This window comes from Garra rufa, chromosome 2 (assembly GCF_049309525.1).
Source record: "Garra rufa chromosome 2, GarRuf1.0, whole genome shotgun sequence".
Lineage (NCBI taxonomy): Eukaryota > Metazoa > Chordata > Actinopteri > Cypriniformes > Cyprinidae > Garra > Garra rufa.
The window spans coordinates 18677093-18695953 of NC_133362.1; the positions used below are offsets into that span (position 1 = coordinate 18677093).

The 18861-nt window shown below is 35.9% G+C and overlaps 2 protein-coding genes across 2 annotated transcripts in view; both read left to right on the forward strand.

Annotated features, from left to right (window-relative positions):
* The first annotated feature begins 8359 nt into the window (after positions 1-8359).
* cimip5 (ciliary microtubule inner protein 5) lies at positions 8360-10995 on the forward strand. The gene is made up of 3 exons (XM_073835248.1): positions 8360-8850; positions 9219-9258; positions 10495-10995. Exons 1-3 carry the CDS (start codon positions 8618-8620, stop codon positions 10690-10692), a joined length of 471 nt encoding a protein of 156 aa, XP_073691349.1. The 5' UTR covers positions 8360-8617; the 3' UTR covers positions 10693-10995.
* A 1991-nt stretch (positions 10996-12986) lies between these two features.
* LOC141325258 (rho-associated protein kinase 2-like) overlaps positions 12987-18861 on the forward strand; it is a 62129-nt gene continuing 56254 nt past the window's right edge. Inside the window, exon 1 of the mRNA XM_073833825.1 lies at positions 12987-13433. Within this exon, the coding sequence (XP_073689926.1) occupies positions 13335-13433 (99 nt within the window). The 5' untranslated portion in view covers positions 12987-13334. The remainder of the gene's footprint in view (positions 13434-18861) is intronic.

Sequence of the window (18861 nt, forward strand, 5' to 3'; positions counted from 1 at the left end):
AGGTTTCTTTGATGAATAGAAAGTTCAGAAGAACAGCATTTATGTGAAATCGAAATTGTTTGTAACATTATAAATGTCTTTATCGTCACTTTTGATCAATTTAAATCGTCCTTGTTAAATAAAAGTATTAATTTCTAGAATTGCTTCCCCTTTTAAATAGTATAGTGTATAATGTTACAAAAGCTTGCTATTTCAGATAAATGCTGATCTTTGGATCTTATTGTTCATTACAGAATCTTGAAAAAAATGTACTCAACAGAAAATCTGCATATTAGAATGATTTCTGAAGGATCATGTGACACTTCAGACTGGAGTAATGAATAGCTTTGACCACAGGAATAAATTAAATTTCTAAATATATTCAAATAGAAAGCAGTTGTTTTAAATAGTAAAAATATTTCACAATATTACTGCTTTTGGCTCAATTAAATGCATTCTTGGTGACCAGAAGAGACTTCTTTAAAAAACATAAAAAACCTTTAGAACATTACTTATAATCAGACTAACATAGTAGCATCACATATACAACTGACAGGACATTTTAAAGGATTTTAGGCAGTGAATTGCAATGCAAATGTACGAACCACTTAATATCATACTTGTAGAACCTTTCAGTCAAGAGAATTTCTGCTAGATTTTCTGTTCGGTTTTAACAGCACATAGTGACATTCTCACCTTTTTTGTTGATTTTTATACCGCTATACTTCACAGATTGTTGTAGCTGTAATGTTATTTAATCGACAGGATGACTGACTGCTGTCAGATGTGATCACACTGCTGGAAAAGAACCTGCGGGAGAATAACACTCAATCACATGCGCGCTCACACAGCATGAGATTTTGGTGTATTTTAGTGCAATTCAGATTTATACAGATTTAATGAAGACAAAAACCTGATTAAGATATATACAAATATATATATATAATTTAAATTAGTCATCTATGCTTATAATAAGTATTGTATTGGTCATATCATGTGGATATATACAACTATTTATGTCAGGTGTTAGGTTTGCCCATTAGACACAGTGTAATGTTTAATTAAAATTTCTGAGATATTAATGATACCAGAGAAACCACATCTCCCTCTAAACACCCACATGCAATTTCTCATGCCAGTGAACATTTCTCAGGCATATATTTAAGTCTGTACACACATACACACTGACTCATTGCTAGACATGCACACACATACATACACTCCATACCTGTTTGTCTGCCTTTTTTGCTGTTTTTTTTTTTTTCTCCGCCGCCTCTCACGTATACTCCGGTCTCATACAGCCAGCATTAACGTGATGTTTTCTCACCTTCTGATCAAAATAAAGTCACTTTGTGAATGTGTAGGAGGTCCTTTGAAGAAAAAGGGATAAACTCTTTCTAAGTTAATTAGCAGTCTCGAAAGACCAGATCACAGAAGCGAACTCCTGACAGAACTGTGGATCAGCCAGTCTCAATTAAACGACTTTTAAAGAAGCGACAGTTTTAGATTGGTGAAACCTGCCGGAAATAGTTGTCCTCTAATCTAGTTGTTCCTTTCAGAGAGGGATTTCATCTCATCTTGCTCTCTCTTGCTTTTCACCTTTTCCAACAATTTTGTCACCTTGAGTGAGGCTGATGGGAAGATGTGTGTGGGCGTCGTGCGTCAGGAATCGGATATCTATCCATAGGAAAAATTGCCTCTAATCGTTTCATTAAATGCGTTCATGGTGTAAGGCAGTAATTGGTTGGGGGGGGAAGGTTTGTGATGAGTAAGCCTTGCCTGAAATGGGCTGGAAGACGGCAGTGCCCCACAAGGCGCTTGCAAATCAATGTGGAGGTTGGCAAGATGGTTAAAAACTGTAACGTACGGACGTCTCCCTCTGCTGTGGGCGTAACCGTCTGACACGCATGTGGTATCCTTACAGTTTTTTGTGATGGTTATGAGATGCTAAAAATATATCTGAGAAAATATCAGTATTGCACTTCGAAGTGGAAGCAAAAGGTCAAAACATGAAAAAACGTGTAGATGAAAACTCATTTTCTATGAATAACTTAATCTGACAGTATCAGATCTTTCAGTAAACAGTTCTTAAAATAAACACTTTTTTCAATATCAAGAACCTTTTGTGCAATGGATGTAAAATAATATTTATGGAACCACAAATTCACATCATCTATTATCATCATCATCAGGCTAATTTCATAGAAATAAGCTATTTGTGTTTTTTTAAACAATAGATCCATGTGACAGGACTGCATCCCAGTCATATAAAGATTCAGTTCATAAAATCTAAATTTGTCATCCAAGATGTTCATGTCCTTCTTTCTTTAGTCGTAAAGAAATGATGTTTTTTGAGGAAAACATTTCGGGAACTGTTTCCACACTATTTTTGGTTCCACAAAGAAACATTCAGTCAAAAGTTCTTTAAAGAACCATCTCTTTCTTACCTTTTTATAATCTGAAGAACCTTCTTTCACCACAAAGAACCTTTTGTGAAATGGAAAGGTTCTTCAGATATTTAAGGTTCTTTATGGAACCCTTAAGTCAAAAAAGGTTCTTCTATGGCATCGTGAAGCACCTTTATTTTTAAAGGGGTCATCGGATGCAAAACTCACTTGCTAAATACGGCTAAAGTAAACACTGCGGCTCATAATCCCACATCAGAGAGGGGTGGGGCGAGCAGAGCTCATTTGCATTTAAAGGGACCATGCAATAAAACAAGTAGATTTTTTGCAGAGCTGATTTTGACAAGGTAAAATGGTGTTTTTTTTTAAAACTACTATTGAGAATTTTTAACCAAAGTATATTATAGACTTTTCATTAAGACCCTAAAAAAAATCATATGAACTTAGAATCAGATGACCCCTTTAAGAGTGTAGTGGACTTCTATGGTGCCTGCGAGTTTGAATTTCCAAAATGCAGTTTAATTGCAGTTTCAAAGGGCATGTGCACTCCAGTTCAAGACAGTTTATTTCTGCAGCGATGTAGGACGATTTTGAAGTTTGAGGAGAAAATGAGATGGGAGTTTTTAGACATTCCCTTACTGTATTGAACCGGAGAGCACAGAGTATGCATTGCAGAGCTAGACAAGATAAGCATTTGAGGTTAAAAAGTATATAAATTGCATTGTATTTTTATTCAAATAACAGATCGTTTCACTAGATAAGTCTCTTCTTTCTTGTCTGGGATTGTTTAGAGTTCATTCTGGATGTTTAAATTCATGGGCACCTTAGAAGTCCACTATATGGAGAAATTTCCTGAAATGTTTTGCTCAAAAAAATATAATTTCTTTATGACTGGAGAAAGAAAGACATGAACATCTTGGATGACAAGTGCATAAGTAAATTAATTGTCAGTTTTTGTTCTTGAAGTGAACTAATCATTTAAACTACAAGTGAAGAAGTTGAAAAAATACTCTTCAAATGAATTTAGGCAGGCTGTTCATTGTATTATTGCTGCAGGCTATCAGTTTGACTGCTGTGTTGGCCAGTTCCTTTACTGAAATAAATTGATATGGAAAAGATCTTTATTATTAGTTTTAACAAATCCTGTCCAGTATGATGTTCTCTATCCGATATAGACACTCTCGTTTCCTTTAGGTTTTGCGGAACTGGACCTGTCTGACTCTGCAGGTATACAGACATCACCTGCACCCCAAAAGCTGAAGATCAACTACTGTCACAGTGAATCATAGGCTTTACTGGACTCAACTAAATTATTTAACGCCGTGACATGGTATGTGAACTCAGTTCAGCCCACAGCCCTGAAAGAGTATGGCAGAAACTGCTCTCTAAAAATATCTCAGAAACTGTTAAACTCTCAACATTTAATTATAGACTCAAAATTAAAATTATAGGCTTAAAATTTTCCTTTTTTACTTTCCTCTCTCTCTTTCATTTACTTTTGGGTGATTAATTTGCTGCTGAGGCTTATAAGCTGGCAAGCAAAATATGGAGAATATCGCCCCCTTTAGGGCAACAGAAAAATAAGAAAAACATCACATAAAATCAAAAAATGAAGTCAAAGACTATTTTAGTCATCCAAACTGACACCTCCAATAATATTAAAGAGGCATTGCATAATACTGAGAAGATTGTATAATAATATTCTACAGACACCGCATTTAAGCACCACAATGATCTGGTCAAATGTTGGTCAAAAACGTATTATTAGTAACATTAGTCAACTACATTAGTTAACATGGACTAAACATTTTTGTTAAAAGTTCTTTTATAAAAAAAGTACCTAATCTTATTTAATGTTAATTTAATCATTTACTAATGCGTTATTTAAATCACAAATTGTGTTTGTTAACATTAGTCAATGATCTGTGAACTAACATTAAGAAACAATGAAGCACTGTATTTTTATTAACTAACATTAACAATGATTAATAAAGAGTGTAATAAATGTGTTGTTCATTGTTCGTTCATCTTATTATTTGTGTACTTTTTTAGAAAATAAAATTTATTTTCTGCTCTTGTTTTGTTTTTCTGCTGTTTGAACAGTTTAAGAGAAGGGCTATGTAATGCAGTATTATTTTAGTATCATTTGTATACTATTATATTTTTTTGTTAAAAAATGAATTAGATTTAATTTTTTATTTGTTTTAATTTAAATTAAGTTTCAGTCATTTTGTTATGTTTTTGTTTTCTAATGTGTACACTGCTGTTTGAAAGTTTGGAATCAAATAAGTTTTTTAAAGTTTCTTACACATTTATTTGATTGTCACAGAGAGGGTCAGACTGAGACGTGCGGATCCATTTGCAAGGCTTTATTGAGAAGTGTCGACAGGCAAGAATAATCACCAGAAAACAGGAACAACGTAGGTAATCCGGGAAACAGTTCGATAGACATGCAATGGTCGCAATGGCAGGAAGCAGGAATCATCAACGGGGTACACAGTCCAGAGTCATACACAGAGAAACACGCTTAGAATTATGACCATAGGAACAATAAGACTTCGCAAGGTGGCTGTGTGTGTGAGTGGCTTAAAGGAACACTCCACTTTTTTTGGAAATAGGCTCATTCTCCAACTCCCCCCGAGTTAATAAGTTGATTTTTACTGTTTTGAAATTCATTCAGCCGTTCTCCTGTTCTGGCGATATCACTTTTAGCATAGCTTAGCATAAATCATTGAATCCTATTAGACCAGTAGCATCACGTTCAAAAATGACCAACGAGTTTCGATATTTGTCCTATTTAAAACTTGACTCTTCTGTAGTTATATCGCGTACCAAGACCAGCGGAAATGTAAAGATACGGTTTTCTAGGCCGATAAGATTAGGAACTACACTCCCATTCCGGCGTAATAGTCAAGGAAGTTTGCTGCCGTAACATGGCCGAAGCAGGCGCAGTAATACCACACAGCACATGTGCAAATGTTTACTTCCGTCAACATATCCAACGTGCATGCACAGCACAGACAGCGTTCCTCGCCATGGAGACATTTGTGAGAGACGATTTAGAAGATATTTACTTTGGTGCAGATCCTAAACCGTATCAATTTGAACCAGAATTCACTGAAGCTAAGGTTTTGGTACACGAAAGACAAGAAAGTGTGTCTGAACTGCCTGGGACAGAAGGGATGAGGAGAGCAGATTCGCGCTGGTGGGGCTTGCCAACCCATGCCAACTAAAAGTGAGTGCCTGTGTTGTCGCGAGTGGGACCAGGTATTGCCATCGATGGCAAGGGTGGATCTACCTGATGAGGAAGTGTCAGGTCGCAACATCCGAGGACTTGGATGCAATGCTGCATCCTGCAATAGTCGATTTTTTTTTCCGGTTTGACAAAATAAACTAGAAAAAACGTCACACGCCGAGTGGACCTAATGGCCAGCTGTCGCAAGAGTAAGTTATTCCTGCTACATTATATAATATAAAGATTTTAAATGCATACTGTCAGTTTGCATTTTCAGGCTTACATTCATGATGTACACTTTTACTCAAAACTGACTTTAAAACACCACCGACTGTTCGCAATAACTTTCTTTTGCAATCACACATGGAATTTGGTCATAGCAAATACTAAGCCAACTGTTCGCCCAAACCTAGTCGTCAGGGGTTGCATTTCACAGGTAACGTTAGCAATTAATCATGTTTCACTTACAGCCGTGGGCGATGCTCCTCGTTGTCCTGTCTGTAACGTTAGTTTGAAGATTGTTGGGATCGCCGTGTCCTTTAGACGCCGTGCTGTAGTATCGGTAAAACTATCCAAATAGTCATCTGGTTCAAAATCCTCGGAGCAAACACGCCATTTCTTGATCGTTTCTAACGGTGTTTTGAGATCTATGTTCAGAGCAGCCAGCCATTGATTCATTAGTCGAAATTGCTTTTTTTTTCGTGGGAATTCTATGAAAGATGGTAGTAGATTACGTCTTCGATTTACTATCACAGCCCCTTACAATGCACATAACCATAGCTAATCACACACAGGTAAATCCAGCCACTAACAATTTACCAGCTGCAACTCTGACAGCTGCAACAACCGGAATTACACAAATTTAGCACCGGTCACATTGGAAGTTACCTAGCTGGGATCTAATTTCAGGCGCTGTGTGATATTAATGCGCCTGCTTCGGCCATGTTACGGCAGCAAACTTCCTTGACTATTACGCCGGAATGGGAGTGTAGTTCCTAATCTTATCAGCCTAGAAAACCGCTGCTTTACATTTCCGCTGGTCTTAGTACACAATATAACTACAGAAGAGTCAAGTTTTAAATAGGACAAATATCGAAACTCGTTGGTCATTTTTGAATGCGATGCTACTGGTCTAATAGGATTCAATGATTTATGCTAAGCTATGCTAAAAGTGATATCGCCAGAACAAGAGAACAGCTGAATGGATTTCAAAACGGTAAAAATCAACTTATTAACTCGGGGGGAGCTGGAGAATGAGCCTATTTCCAAAAAAAGTGGAGTGTTCCTTTAAATGCATGTGGGTAAATGGTAAACAGGTGTATGCAGCAATCAGTTCAGTGGGAAACGAGGAGCAGCTGTGTGCAGTGATTGGTGCAGTGGCTTATGGGGTTTGCAGTCCAGAATGTGTGTGCTAGAGTTCATGACAAGATAGACCAGATACGTGACATTGATCCAGAAATATTGTGAAATATTATTTTAATGTAAAATAACTGTTTTCTATGTCAAAATATTTTAAAATGTCATTTATTCCTGTCTGAATTTTCACCATCATTACTCCAGTCTTCAGTGTCACATGATCCTTCAGAAATTATTCTAATATGCTGATTTATTATCAATGTTGGAAACAGTTGTGATATATTTTTTTCAGGATTCTTTAATAAATTTATTTAAAATAGAATTCTTTTGTAACAATATAAAATACCATTTAAACGTTTGTGATCAGTTTTTGAAAGAAATTAATACTTTCATTCAGCAGAGATGTGTTAAATTGATAAAAAAGGGATAGTAAAGACTTTTATCCATGAAAGAATCCTATAATCCTTTTATCATTGATAATAAAAGTAATAAATCAGCATATTAGAATGATTTCTAAAGCATCATGTAGCACTGAATACTGGAGTAATGGCTGATACAAATTCAGCTTTGCATCACATGAATGAATAATATTTTTAAATACATTAAAATAGAAAACCATTATTTTAAACTATAATAATATTTCACAATATTACTGTGAATTCAGCCTTGATGAGCATAAGAGACTTCTTTAAAAACATTAAAAATCTTACTGATCCCAAACTTTTGAATGGAAGTGTATATAGTTGTATTTGGTTGTTTAATTTTGGCTTTAGTTATTGTGCTTAAGTATTCTAAAAAAAAAAAAAACTTTATTTTTACAGATATATTTTGTTTTTAACTGATTTCAGTGAATTTCAAGTATTAAAAAAACTTGGTCACAGGCATATTTTATGTTAACATAGCAGATCACAGTAACCTCTCATTTAGAGGTCAAATGTCACCATATAGGCTAACAATTCATCTTTGTTTGGGAAACATTTGCTGTTTCACCCCCTGCGCCAAGGAATCTTTTCCAAAGACATATTGTTTCAGTTGAGTATGTCTACATGTTTGTTGTCATTGCAAAGGCATTATCTGCTATAATCTGTAGCTATGAATGAATTAACTAGCCTACTGCTACAAACCTAGGTTTAGGCTACTGTTTGTCTGTCACATGCAGTTGAGAACATTATGTCACAGAGTGGATTTTTTTTTTTTTTTTTTTTCATATTCGAACATTTTGATTGAGCGGCTGCTCTTTTATGTAGGCCTGCATGCGTGGTTATGTCACCAGTCTGTCAGTCTTTGGCTTTTGTAATACTAATTTGCTCTCATTGTTGCAGCGGATGTCTCGCCTCCTCGTGAATTAACAAAAGCTTTTAGAGGGCATCCCAGCATCGCCCGGCTGTCTCCCGGGGAAACGTCCCGGGTAAACAAGAGCCAATCTCCGCGCAACCAAGCGGGCAGCAGCAGCTCTCGTGTTGTGATTGCTGAAATTGGCGCGACACGTCCATCCACCTCAGAGCAAGACGAGCGGTTTGCTAAAAACAAACTCTCTTACACCGAGGCACCGGTTCAACTCAAGTGGCTTAAAAGGTAAAAATGAACTTTATATTGACTTAAAATATATTTGTGTTTGACTGACAAACTCAAGGACTGAGTGATGGATAGGAAAGGAAAAATGCGGCGCGCCACTTCGGCTGGGTACCGTTTGCCGGACCGACCCAATGGTCCTCTCGCTTCTCAGTCTTCGGTCTCAGTGTTCAGGCATTCAGCGGGTAGGACACGAAACACCGGTGAGACACCGGCGCAAGACGATGATACCCGAGATCCGGTAAAGCAGGACCAGGTTTGGAGAGAGTTTGTGCGCGCTGAGAGAACCGGTGTGAAAGAATGGTAAGAAAGAAAGTTGTAGCTATTCACTTTCTTAGAAATTTCATGGCGTTGCCGTTTTGTTTCTCACTTTCTCTGGAGTTACGTTACTAATCTTTCTTTCACCTCTTAAATGTGGCATTGTTTGACCCGTCATTTGATACGGGATGGATTGTGGTTGACCAGGCGCCCCCTGGACGGTGTGCGTTACGGTTACTCATCTCTTGTTCTTTACCAACAACTATATATTTACAGTCGTGGTTACTGTACACAAAACCACTATCATGTAATAAAACGATCACAATTTCGCTTCTAAATCATTCATTGCATCGTATCGTCTGGAGATAAGAGAGCATCATGTTGTAAAATGCTTCATGGTTGTTTTATCACAGGGAGAAGAACTGGAGTTTCCTGATGAACTTTGACCAGCTGGTAAGAAACACTCTTATCAGTAATGACAATGTTTTTTTTTTGTTTTTTTTTTGTGCAATATTGTTAAAATGTAAAGCCAGTTAACATATAATGCAAATATAAACTACAATACTGTTTAAAAGTTTGGATCAGTAAGATTTTTTGTATTTTTTTTTCTCAGCAGGGATGAATTAAATTGATCAAATGTGTCAGTAAATACATTTTTATGGTTACTAAAGATGTACAAATCAAATAAATTCTGTTCTTTTTAACTATTTATTCATCTAAGAAACTTGAAAAATTGCTTCACGATTTTCAGAGCAGCCAATTGGCATATTTGAATGATTTTGAAGGCTCATGTGACACTGAAGACTTGAGTAAAGACGGCTGAAAAGGGCTTTGCCATCACAGGAATACTTTAAAAAAAAAAAAAAATGAAAACTAATAATGAAATTAAAAACAAATTGTAATAATTTTAGAATATTACAACTTTAACTGCATTTTTTATTAAATTAATGCAGCTTGGGTGAGCATAAGAGACTTCTTTCAAAAACATTAAAAAGAATTTACGGACACCAAGCTTTTTTTGTCTTCTGGGAAACATTTAAGAATCTTGTGTAGCTTCTGAAAGGCAGTACTAAATAAAGATATTTAGGCAAAATAAGAAAAATGTACACTCTGTTCAAAAGTTTACACCCCTGTCTCCTAATATACCGTGTTTCCTTCTGAAGCATCAGTAATCATTTGAACCTTCTGTAATAGTTGCATATGAGTCCCTCAGCTGTTCTTAGTGCAAAAAGATGGATCTCAAAATCATACAATTAGTTTTGGAAAGGGTTCAAAGACACAAAAATGCTGAAAAACCAAAGAATTTGCAGTTTAAGACAAACAAGGAACTACTATCACTAAACAAACAAACAAAAAAACAGCTGTGGATCATTCTGGTAACAACACAGTATTAAGAATCTAGTGTATGTAAACTTTTGAACAGGGTAATTTTTTTTTAAATTCATCTATTATTTTCTCTTGTGGACTATATGTAAACATCTTTTATGTAAGATATCTTATTCAGGTCAGTACTAAATAAAAAATAACATGCATTTTGTATGATCCGTCTTATTTTGGTAAAATAATTAACATTTTGCATTATATTAAAGCTATAATTTATCTTTATTTTTAGTTGAAGTATCAGTTTTCATGATGGAGTACCTCAAGCTGCATGCTAATTTAGTTGTATTTCCCTTGTCACTCTCACAGGGTCATCCACGTACAGAAACTCCTCTCCCCAGCTCTGTGTCTTTATACTCCGACAGAGTCCCAAACACCAGTAACCAAACGTTCGGCAGTGGCCTGTACACTGATCTGGGCAAAGAGCTGATTCGCCTGGACAATCTGCTGACCCTGACAGCGAACCACCGCAAGGCCAAAAGGAACCCAGAGATGCAACCCTGCTGAGGTTTACCAGGCACAGGATGTGTTCAAAACACTCTCCAGTGTATTAGCAGTGATTTGTTGCCTTCTCTAGAGAACTTCCCTTGGGTTGTTCTGTTTGTCTTGCCTTTATCTATATACATAGACAAACTCAAGAGTGTTCAGTGGGTGACAGTTTGTTTGCTGGATGTATTTTTCTTCTCTGGACAGCCCAAATACCAGCTGCCAACCTGTGTATGTATGCGTGTGTTTGCTGTTTGTTTTAACAGTGTGCTAGATTTCATGTTGACATCTCTCAGAGTACTGTAATATGCTGGTGGAGGGAGTAAAGATGACCCTGTTTTTAGAATATACTATTTGCATATTCATTTTTTAGATGAACGCAGTAAGCATATAAATGCAAATTAGGTACAGAACTGGATTATAACTCTCTTAGATCAAAGAGATTTATGTTTCTGTAGTTGAAAGGCTTAGATTTGTTCGCATCTCAAGAGAAAAGAGGAATTAGATATGTCAGGTAATTCTCCACAGTTAAGTTTACAAATAGTCCTAGCCAATAGAGACAGTTTATCCGTGGAACATTAGGAGGATTAGCTGGAATATTTTGCCAAGACCTACATTTGTGATGTTTTAAAAATAATTTATGCCAAATTATATTCCAATAAAGTTTTTCTCCTTTTGAAACAGCTACACCGTGTGCCGTCTTTATGGCCAAGAATGTACGATCACAGTGAAAACAGTTTCAAAACACATTCACAAATCAAATCTTTGAGAGAAAGAGAAATGAAAATACATTTGGGAAATGACACAGGCCAGATCACTGAAGCTCCAAACGGCTTGAACTTTTTATTTCCTGTTAATTTGATGTGTATAATTGTGATTGAGTTGAAATTTGAGGAAGTTTAGGAATGCTGAGGAGTCACATTTAAGGTTTCAGTACAGCCAGGTTATTTCTCATGTGGACGTTTCTCATTAGAGATAAAACGCGCCCTCGTGTGGATGAATTTGCTTTCTTAATATCAACAAGTGAAAATTTACTTCATAATGTAGTTGCACCAACAAGAGGTCGCTGTTACACTCTTTCATTAGGAGGTTTTCTTGCATTAGTGCTCCTTGCGCTACTTCAAAATTGGTTTGAGAATAAATTCATAAAGGACTTTTGAGAATAAACGATTTTATGAATACACCAGAACAGCTGTATTTTAATTTATTGTCATATATATGATTCTTTATTTGATTAAACTCATAAATAAACAAAAATACACTTCAAATTATAATAAAAATAAAGCATATTCAATAGCTATATACACCACTCTGCGGCAACATGATTCCCTTTCAGTTCAGTTCAGTCAACTCACATTCATTACAGCAAACATTTTGTTTGTAAAGTATGTTGAGTGAACTAAAAAAACTAAAAGCCGAGTGATGTTATGTGATTTTTCTGTGATATGTGGTGGGTGTGTGAACGATATCCACCGGAGGATATTTGCATTATTCCGTGTGCCGCCGTTGGTGGGCGAGACAGCGAGAAGAGAGGCTTATGGGTAAAGACTGCTTGCTGTTGTCGTCGACGTTAGTGATGATTCACTTCAGGGAATCGGTTCTTTTGAACAACACATGTCAAAGAATCGTTTGCATAAATGATTCACTGATTGTTTTACGTCATGACGCAATTTCGTCACCACATGGTTCTTGATACCGTAGCATGGCATATTTCCTACTGTATAACCGTCAGATAAGTAATTTATTGCAATTTTATGTGTTTCCATTCAAGTTACATTAGTAATTAGAACTTAAATCAATGTATTAGTTGCTAAGTCGAAGAACATCTCAGGCGAATCGTTTGGAATCATTTTTGTGAGTCGAATCAACTGATTCATTTAAAAAGTTTCGAGTCAAAAGAACGATTCGCTCACGGATCGGACATCGCTAGTTGATGTCAGAGAAACGAACTCGAGGCTCGAGCTACCTGCTGGAATACCGAAGAACCGATCCGCGGAACTGGCGGGAGCGACCCAATCCATTAACGACATGCGGAAACACTTTAGGAAAGCGCTCGCAAGTAACTTAAAATAACTAAATCTATTAGGAATTATTAATAATAAGCATAAACCGCACTGGTTCCGTTTCACGCAGTGTGTTGCAGGAATGCGTTGGAGTTTGTGGTCAACAGATGCTCGCCTTTGAACAACAGCAGCGTTGTTTATGAACTGGGGAAGATTTGAAGTCAGGCTCAGCCAGTCCGGAGCGCCCGGGAGAGGGGGAGAGGAGACGAGGGGAGGGAGGAGAGAGGCGGGGAGGAGAGGAGAGGGGCGCCCAGAAAACGCCCTGCTGCTGAATCCTCTCAAAATTAAAACTTTATCGCGCCTTTGACGGTACGCTCGCATTAAAGGATGGGAAGTTTGATTCCGCTCACTTGTTTAAAGTAACCGCTTCATAGATACTTTTGAGGGGGGAAGTTTGGAAAGGCTCAATTGTTCCCATTGGATTATTTTTTTCGCTTTATTCTGGACAAGCCCGGGGTACTTTTTGGAGGGCGGCGAGTCGGAGGCTGTCTAGGCCCGCTGCTCGACAACTTGAAAGAAGATCTCGTATCTTTAATGTGAACCAGAAAAGTTGGCCAGATCGCTCTTCGTTGCTCAGTCTGGCGCCAGGACAAGGCAAAAATGTCGCTCGGAGCGGAGAGAAGGATGGAAAACCGGCTGAGACAACTGGAAGCCATGCTCAAAGAGCCGCGGTCTGCGATCAACTTGGAAAGTTTGCTGGTAAGTTCACCGTCCCTTTTCATCAATGTTTAATGCGCCTCGAAGATCCGTTGCCTAGTGACACTGAGGGTAAAAAAAAAAATAGCAACAACCTAACCGCGATGTTGCATTGCAGAAATGAACAGTCAACTGTGAGGAAGCTCAGTCAGTGTGCACGTTGATGTCTCTTTTAATATCATCGGTATTTGTACATAAACATCGCCTCACTTCGTTCTTTCCTTATCAATAACTTGTGGATATAATCTCCGCGTATAAAAGTATTCTCACGTACACTTGCCATATTTGAATAACTCTGCTGCGTCAAGTTCTGAGTTCATCTGTTGCCTCGCTCCAAATATAGTAATATTGTTGGCCTGCAACATGACAATTTCGTAATTCCCCCTTCCTGCTGTTGATGGCTTGTTTGGTTCTGGAAGTAGACCGTGCTATTAACTGGCCTGCAGGTGAAGGTATTGGACGCATATTTCTGAAAGCAGAAATATTCACAGATTGATGTAATCTTTTCAAAGTGCACTTTGAATTTTTTATTTTTTAGGCGAACTTATAAATTAACGTTCAATGCCCTTCGTTTTGTGTGTGTTTGTGGGCACATGTACAGCTCAGTTGGTGCCAAGTGATAATATCTCCCGAGCTTGTCAATCGGTTTATGTCTGACCTAGCTGTTGACGAAAACACAAGATAGGCAGAATGCCAGAAGTTAGATAAATCTGACAAAACCCTCTTTTTGTAGACAACATCAAACATAAAAGTGCAAAAAACTACACCATGACTATGCCATATAATCAAATTCTAATCAAAGTTTCTTTTAGAGGTCTATGATTGTAAATTATCCTATTTGAAAGCAATAGAAATGTGACCCTGGACCACAAAACCAGTCATAAGGGCACTGTTTGGCTGAGATACAACTATTTGAAAATTTGGAATCTGAAGGTGCAAAAAAAATCTAAATGTTAAGAAAATTGCCTTTAAAGTTGTACAAATGAAGTTTTTTTAATTAAAAATTAAGTTTTGATATATTTACGATAGGAAATACAAAATATCTTTATGAAATGTGATCTTTACTTAATATCCTAATGTTTTTTGGCATAAAAGAAATATTGATAATTGAGCCAAAATATACCTGTGCTACTTACAACTGGTTTTGTGGTAATGCTTAACATAATTTTTTTCAATGACTCAAACTATTAGACAGCCGAATAGCCCTTATAATGGCATAATATTATGTGATATAGCCTAATAAATTAAATTATAGCAAATAAATTGTGCTTAAACTACTGTTTTAAAGTTTAGAGTCAACAATAATGCGGGATTAGTAAGATTTTTACTGTTTTTTTTTTTTTTAAGTTTCTGATGCTCATCAAAAATACAGAAAAATGTGTAATATTGTCAAATATTATTACAATGTAAAATAAAGTTTTTTCTATTTTAATATACATTCAAATCTATTTTAGTCCTGTGATCAAGGCTGAATTTTCAGCATCCTTACTCCAGTCTTCAATGTCACACAATCCTTCAGAAATCATTGTAATATGTTGATTTATTATCAATGTTGGAGAAAGTTGTGCTGCTTAATATTTTTTTTTTAAACCTGTGATACTTTTTTTTAGTATTCTTATAGTATTCATATTCTTCTCAATAAAAAGTTAATAATAAATAAACAGCATTTATTTAACATAGAAATCTTTTTTTTTTAACAATATACACTACCGTTCAAAAATTTGGGGTCAGTAATTTTTTTTTTTTTTAAAGAAATTTATACTTTTATTTTGCAAGGATGTGCTAAATTGATCAAAAATAGCAAATACTTATATTGTTCAAAATGATCAAACATTGATAATTCTTCTAATAAATCAGCATATTATAATGATTTCTGAAGGATCATTTGACACTTAAGACTGGAGTAATGGCTGATGAAAATTCAGCTTTGCATCACAGGAATAAATTATATTTTAATGTATGTTAATATAGAAACCATTATTTTATATTGTAATAAAATTTCACAATATTACTGTTTTTTCTGTATTTTTGATCAAATAAATGCAGCCTTGCTGAACATAAGAAGAAATATAAAAAAAAAGAGAAGAAAAAAAATGAACCACAACTACGTTATTGACAAAAGCAATACTGGTTGTTGACAGATACCAGTAGTTTTATCACTAGTTAAATCCTAAATTTGATAGTTAATGCTTAATTGTCTAATTTCTTCAACACTAATGACACTAAACAGAACAAAAAAATTATGAAAAATTCTGATTAAAACTGACATAAAGTCCCACCCCAAACTCTTGCCATTGGTTGAGTCAGAGTTGTTGTGTTGGGCTGGTTGTGATGCATAAACTAACATCATGATTTGACAGAACAGCAGTGTTCACTTTTCAGCGAATCTAGCCTATTAATGGATTACTTAGATTTTGGATAAGATAAGAAAGTATTTGCCTAAAAGAAAGTATTTTATATCAGATTAATTACACAGATGCATGAAGTAATTGTGAAACTTACCTCATAATAAATGAAGTGATTCATTTGAGGCAGTCGGGGAGGCAGTTCTTTTGGTACTGAATGTTCCTGCATGCCTAAAGTCTATGTATAATGTCAGATCTGTGTGACTGATTAATGTTAATCTGGTCCAAAACCAAACAATACTCCGCAGACGCTTGATGAAGCATGATTTGTCTCACTGTATCTGGGCCAGAGTTTGGTCTAAACTCGGAGCAGATATCTAAGAAAAAAAAGATATGGGTCATCCTTTCTGAGAGAATTGGTGTGTATGTTTATCAAGGAGGTGTGTGTGTGTGTGTGTGTGTGTGTGTGTGTGTTGAGAGAGCTGGTGACAGAGTTTCTCCACAGCTGAAGAATGTGTGTGTTTCCTGAGGAGGAGATGAGCAGAGGAGAAGTGGGAAGCAGTGAGTGGGAGTGAACAGGCTTCACTCTCTTTCTGTCTTTCTCTCTGCCATTTTTAGCTCAAGTCCCTCTCTGGTTTAGCTCAGGGCAGGAGATAGCTCTGTGTGAGAGTGTTTCACTGTAACGAGATGCTTCTAGAAAACACATCACAATATTTCCATTTCCTTAGTGCACTATGTGAACTTCCTTCCAATAAGAAGTTGAGAATGCAAACACTTCTTATCCCTGAAAATACAAATATTCTCTTTGCGTCTGGCTTATAAACTCTTAAACTTGTCATTAATTATAGCTCAAGCTGATTACTGTCAGTTATCCAGCATAATGCGATTGATTTCAAGCCTTTAAACCAAGTATTTCAGCCTGAGATTATACCAGCTTTGGTCAGTCTATGTGTGTTTGGCAGAGTGATGCCAAGTGAATTCATCAGGAATTTTCGGAATTTTCCAGGTATGTTTCCAAAGGCACTTTTCCACATTTACGGTGTAATGTAAGCCTCCTTTTTTACTGTGATTACTATGTTGTCTTATTGCCACTCTGGACAATTTTAACCCTGCACTTCAGGCCCAAATAAATGGTCCCAAAAGTTCTTGATTTCCATAAGTATGAAATGTATACATGTTTTTGGTCGACTGATATAGTTTATATATATGTTGATGTTGGTTTATTATAGTTTATTTAAAAAAAAAAGTAAATAACACATGTATAACAATTGTAAGCAAAATTTAATATTTATATATTTGACCCTGGGCCACAAAACCTGTCATAAAGGTTATTTTTTTAAATTAAGATTTATAAATCAGCTTAAAGCTGAATGAATAAGCTTTCCATTAATGTATGGTTTGTTAGGACAATATTTGGCTGAGATACAACTATTTGAAAATCACAAATCTGAGGGTGCAAAAAAATCAAAATATTGAGAAAATCGCTTTTAAAGTTCTTAGTAATGCATTATACTAATAAAAAACAAGTTTTGATATATTTACGGTAGGAAATTTACAAAATATCTTAATGGAACAAGATCTTTACTTATTATCCTAATGATTTTTGGCATAAAAAATAAATAATTTTGACCCATACAATGTATTGTTAGCTATTGCTACAAAGACACTCGTGCTACTTAAGAGTTTTTTGGTCTAGGGTCACACATAGTATTTTTCACAAATATAGAAATGGTTAGAAACAGTGAGTGTCACTTTAACTAGGGCTGGGTAAAAATATTGATTTCACGATTTTAATTGATTCTTTTTTTTTTTTTTACAAAACAATATCGATTCTTGGCTCTGAAGAATTGATTAGTCTAGCCTGTTCTCAGTTAATGAACGTAGTGCACCTCCCATCCAATAAATCAGAATAAGCTTTGTGCTTGGTTAGTTATCTTATAAAATATAGTCTCAGATTTTAAATTCTATGCATTTTATTACAGTATTCATACAATAAATGCAATTTTGGTGTGGTTTAATGTGGAGTGACGGATTGTTGTATCGCCTCAGTTCAAGAGAAGCGGCAACGCAAAGTTTAAAGATCGTCTCCTCCACTTTAATACCAGTTTCAGCACGAAATAAACTTGAATGAACATCCAAAGGTATGTTAAAAAGAGTAAAACTAACCCAAATACGTGTCCTGTCTCATATAATCACTCAATCAGTGTTTCAGCCATGCAAAGACGTCAGTGTAATGGCTTGTAAACAACGTCATGTAATGTCACATTTACCTCAGAAAAAAATATTCGGTAGCCATAAACTCATTACTCAGCTTGTAAAATGTACTCTCCTATTATAATTGTCATTGTGACTTTATTATTATAAAAATTTAATTAGGTGTAATTTAAGCATTTGTATACAAATCAGTTCATTTTAACCTGTAATATTAAAGTAATGTATATTTTACAGCATTATATGAGTTTTTTTTTTCTTGAGAAAATTTGGCTTGTACTGTACCTGATATATATCCAAAATAATCAGTATCGAATTTGAATCTAATCTAATCAAATAGCAAGCTTGTAAATCAGAATCTAATCAAATTGTTTAGTTTGTGTCAAAACCCAGTCGTAACTTAATACCAGCGGAAAATGTAAAGCTGCGATTTTCTAGGCCGATAAGATTAGGAACTACACTCCCATTCCGGCGTAATAGTCAAGGAAGTTTGTTGCCGTAATATGGACGCAGCAGGCGGAGTAATATCACGCAGCGCCTGAAATTAGTTCCCAGCTAGGTTAGCATTTCCACATGTGCTGCGTGATATTACTGCGCCTGCTTTGGCCAAACTTCCTTGAATATTACGGCGGAATGGAAGTGTAGTTCCTAATCTTATCGGCCTAGAAAATCGCAGCTTTATATTTTCCGCCGGTATTAGTACATGATATAACTACAGAAGAGTCAAGTTTTAAATAGGACAAATATCGAAACTTGTTGGTCATTTTGAACGCGATGGTATTGGTCTAATAGGATTCAATGATCTATGCTAAGCTATGCTGAAAGTGATATCGCCAGAACAGGAGAACGGCTGAATGGATTTCAAAACGGTAAAA

Coding starts and splice junctions, on each gene's coding strand:
- cimip5 (XM_073835248.1), top strand. CDS start 8,618: ATGGATAGGAAAGGAAAAATGCGGCGCGCCACTTCGGCTGGGTACCGT. Junction 8,851..9,218: donor AGAACCGGTGTGAAAGAATG/GTAAGAAAGAAA, acceptor GTTTTATCACAG/GGAGAAGAACTGGAGTTTCC. Junction 9,259..10,494: donor TGATGAACTTTGACCAGCTG/GTAAGAAACACT, acceptor TCACTCTCACAG/GGTCATCCACGTACAGAAAC.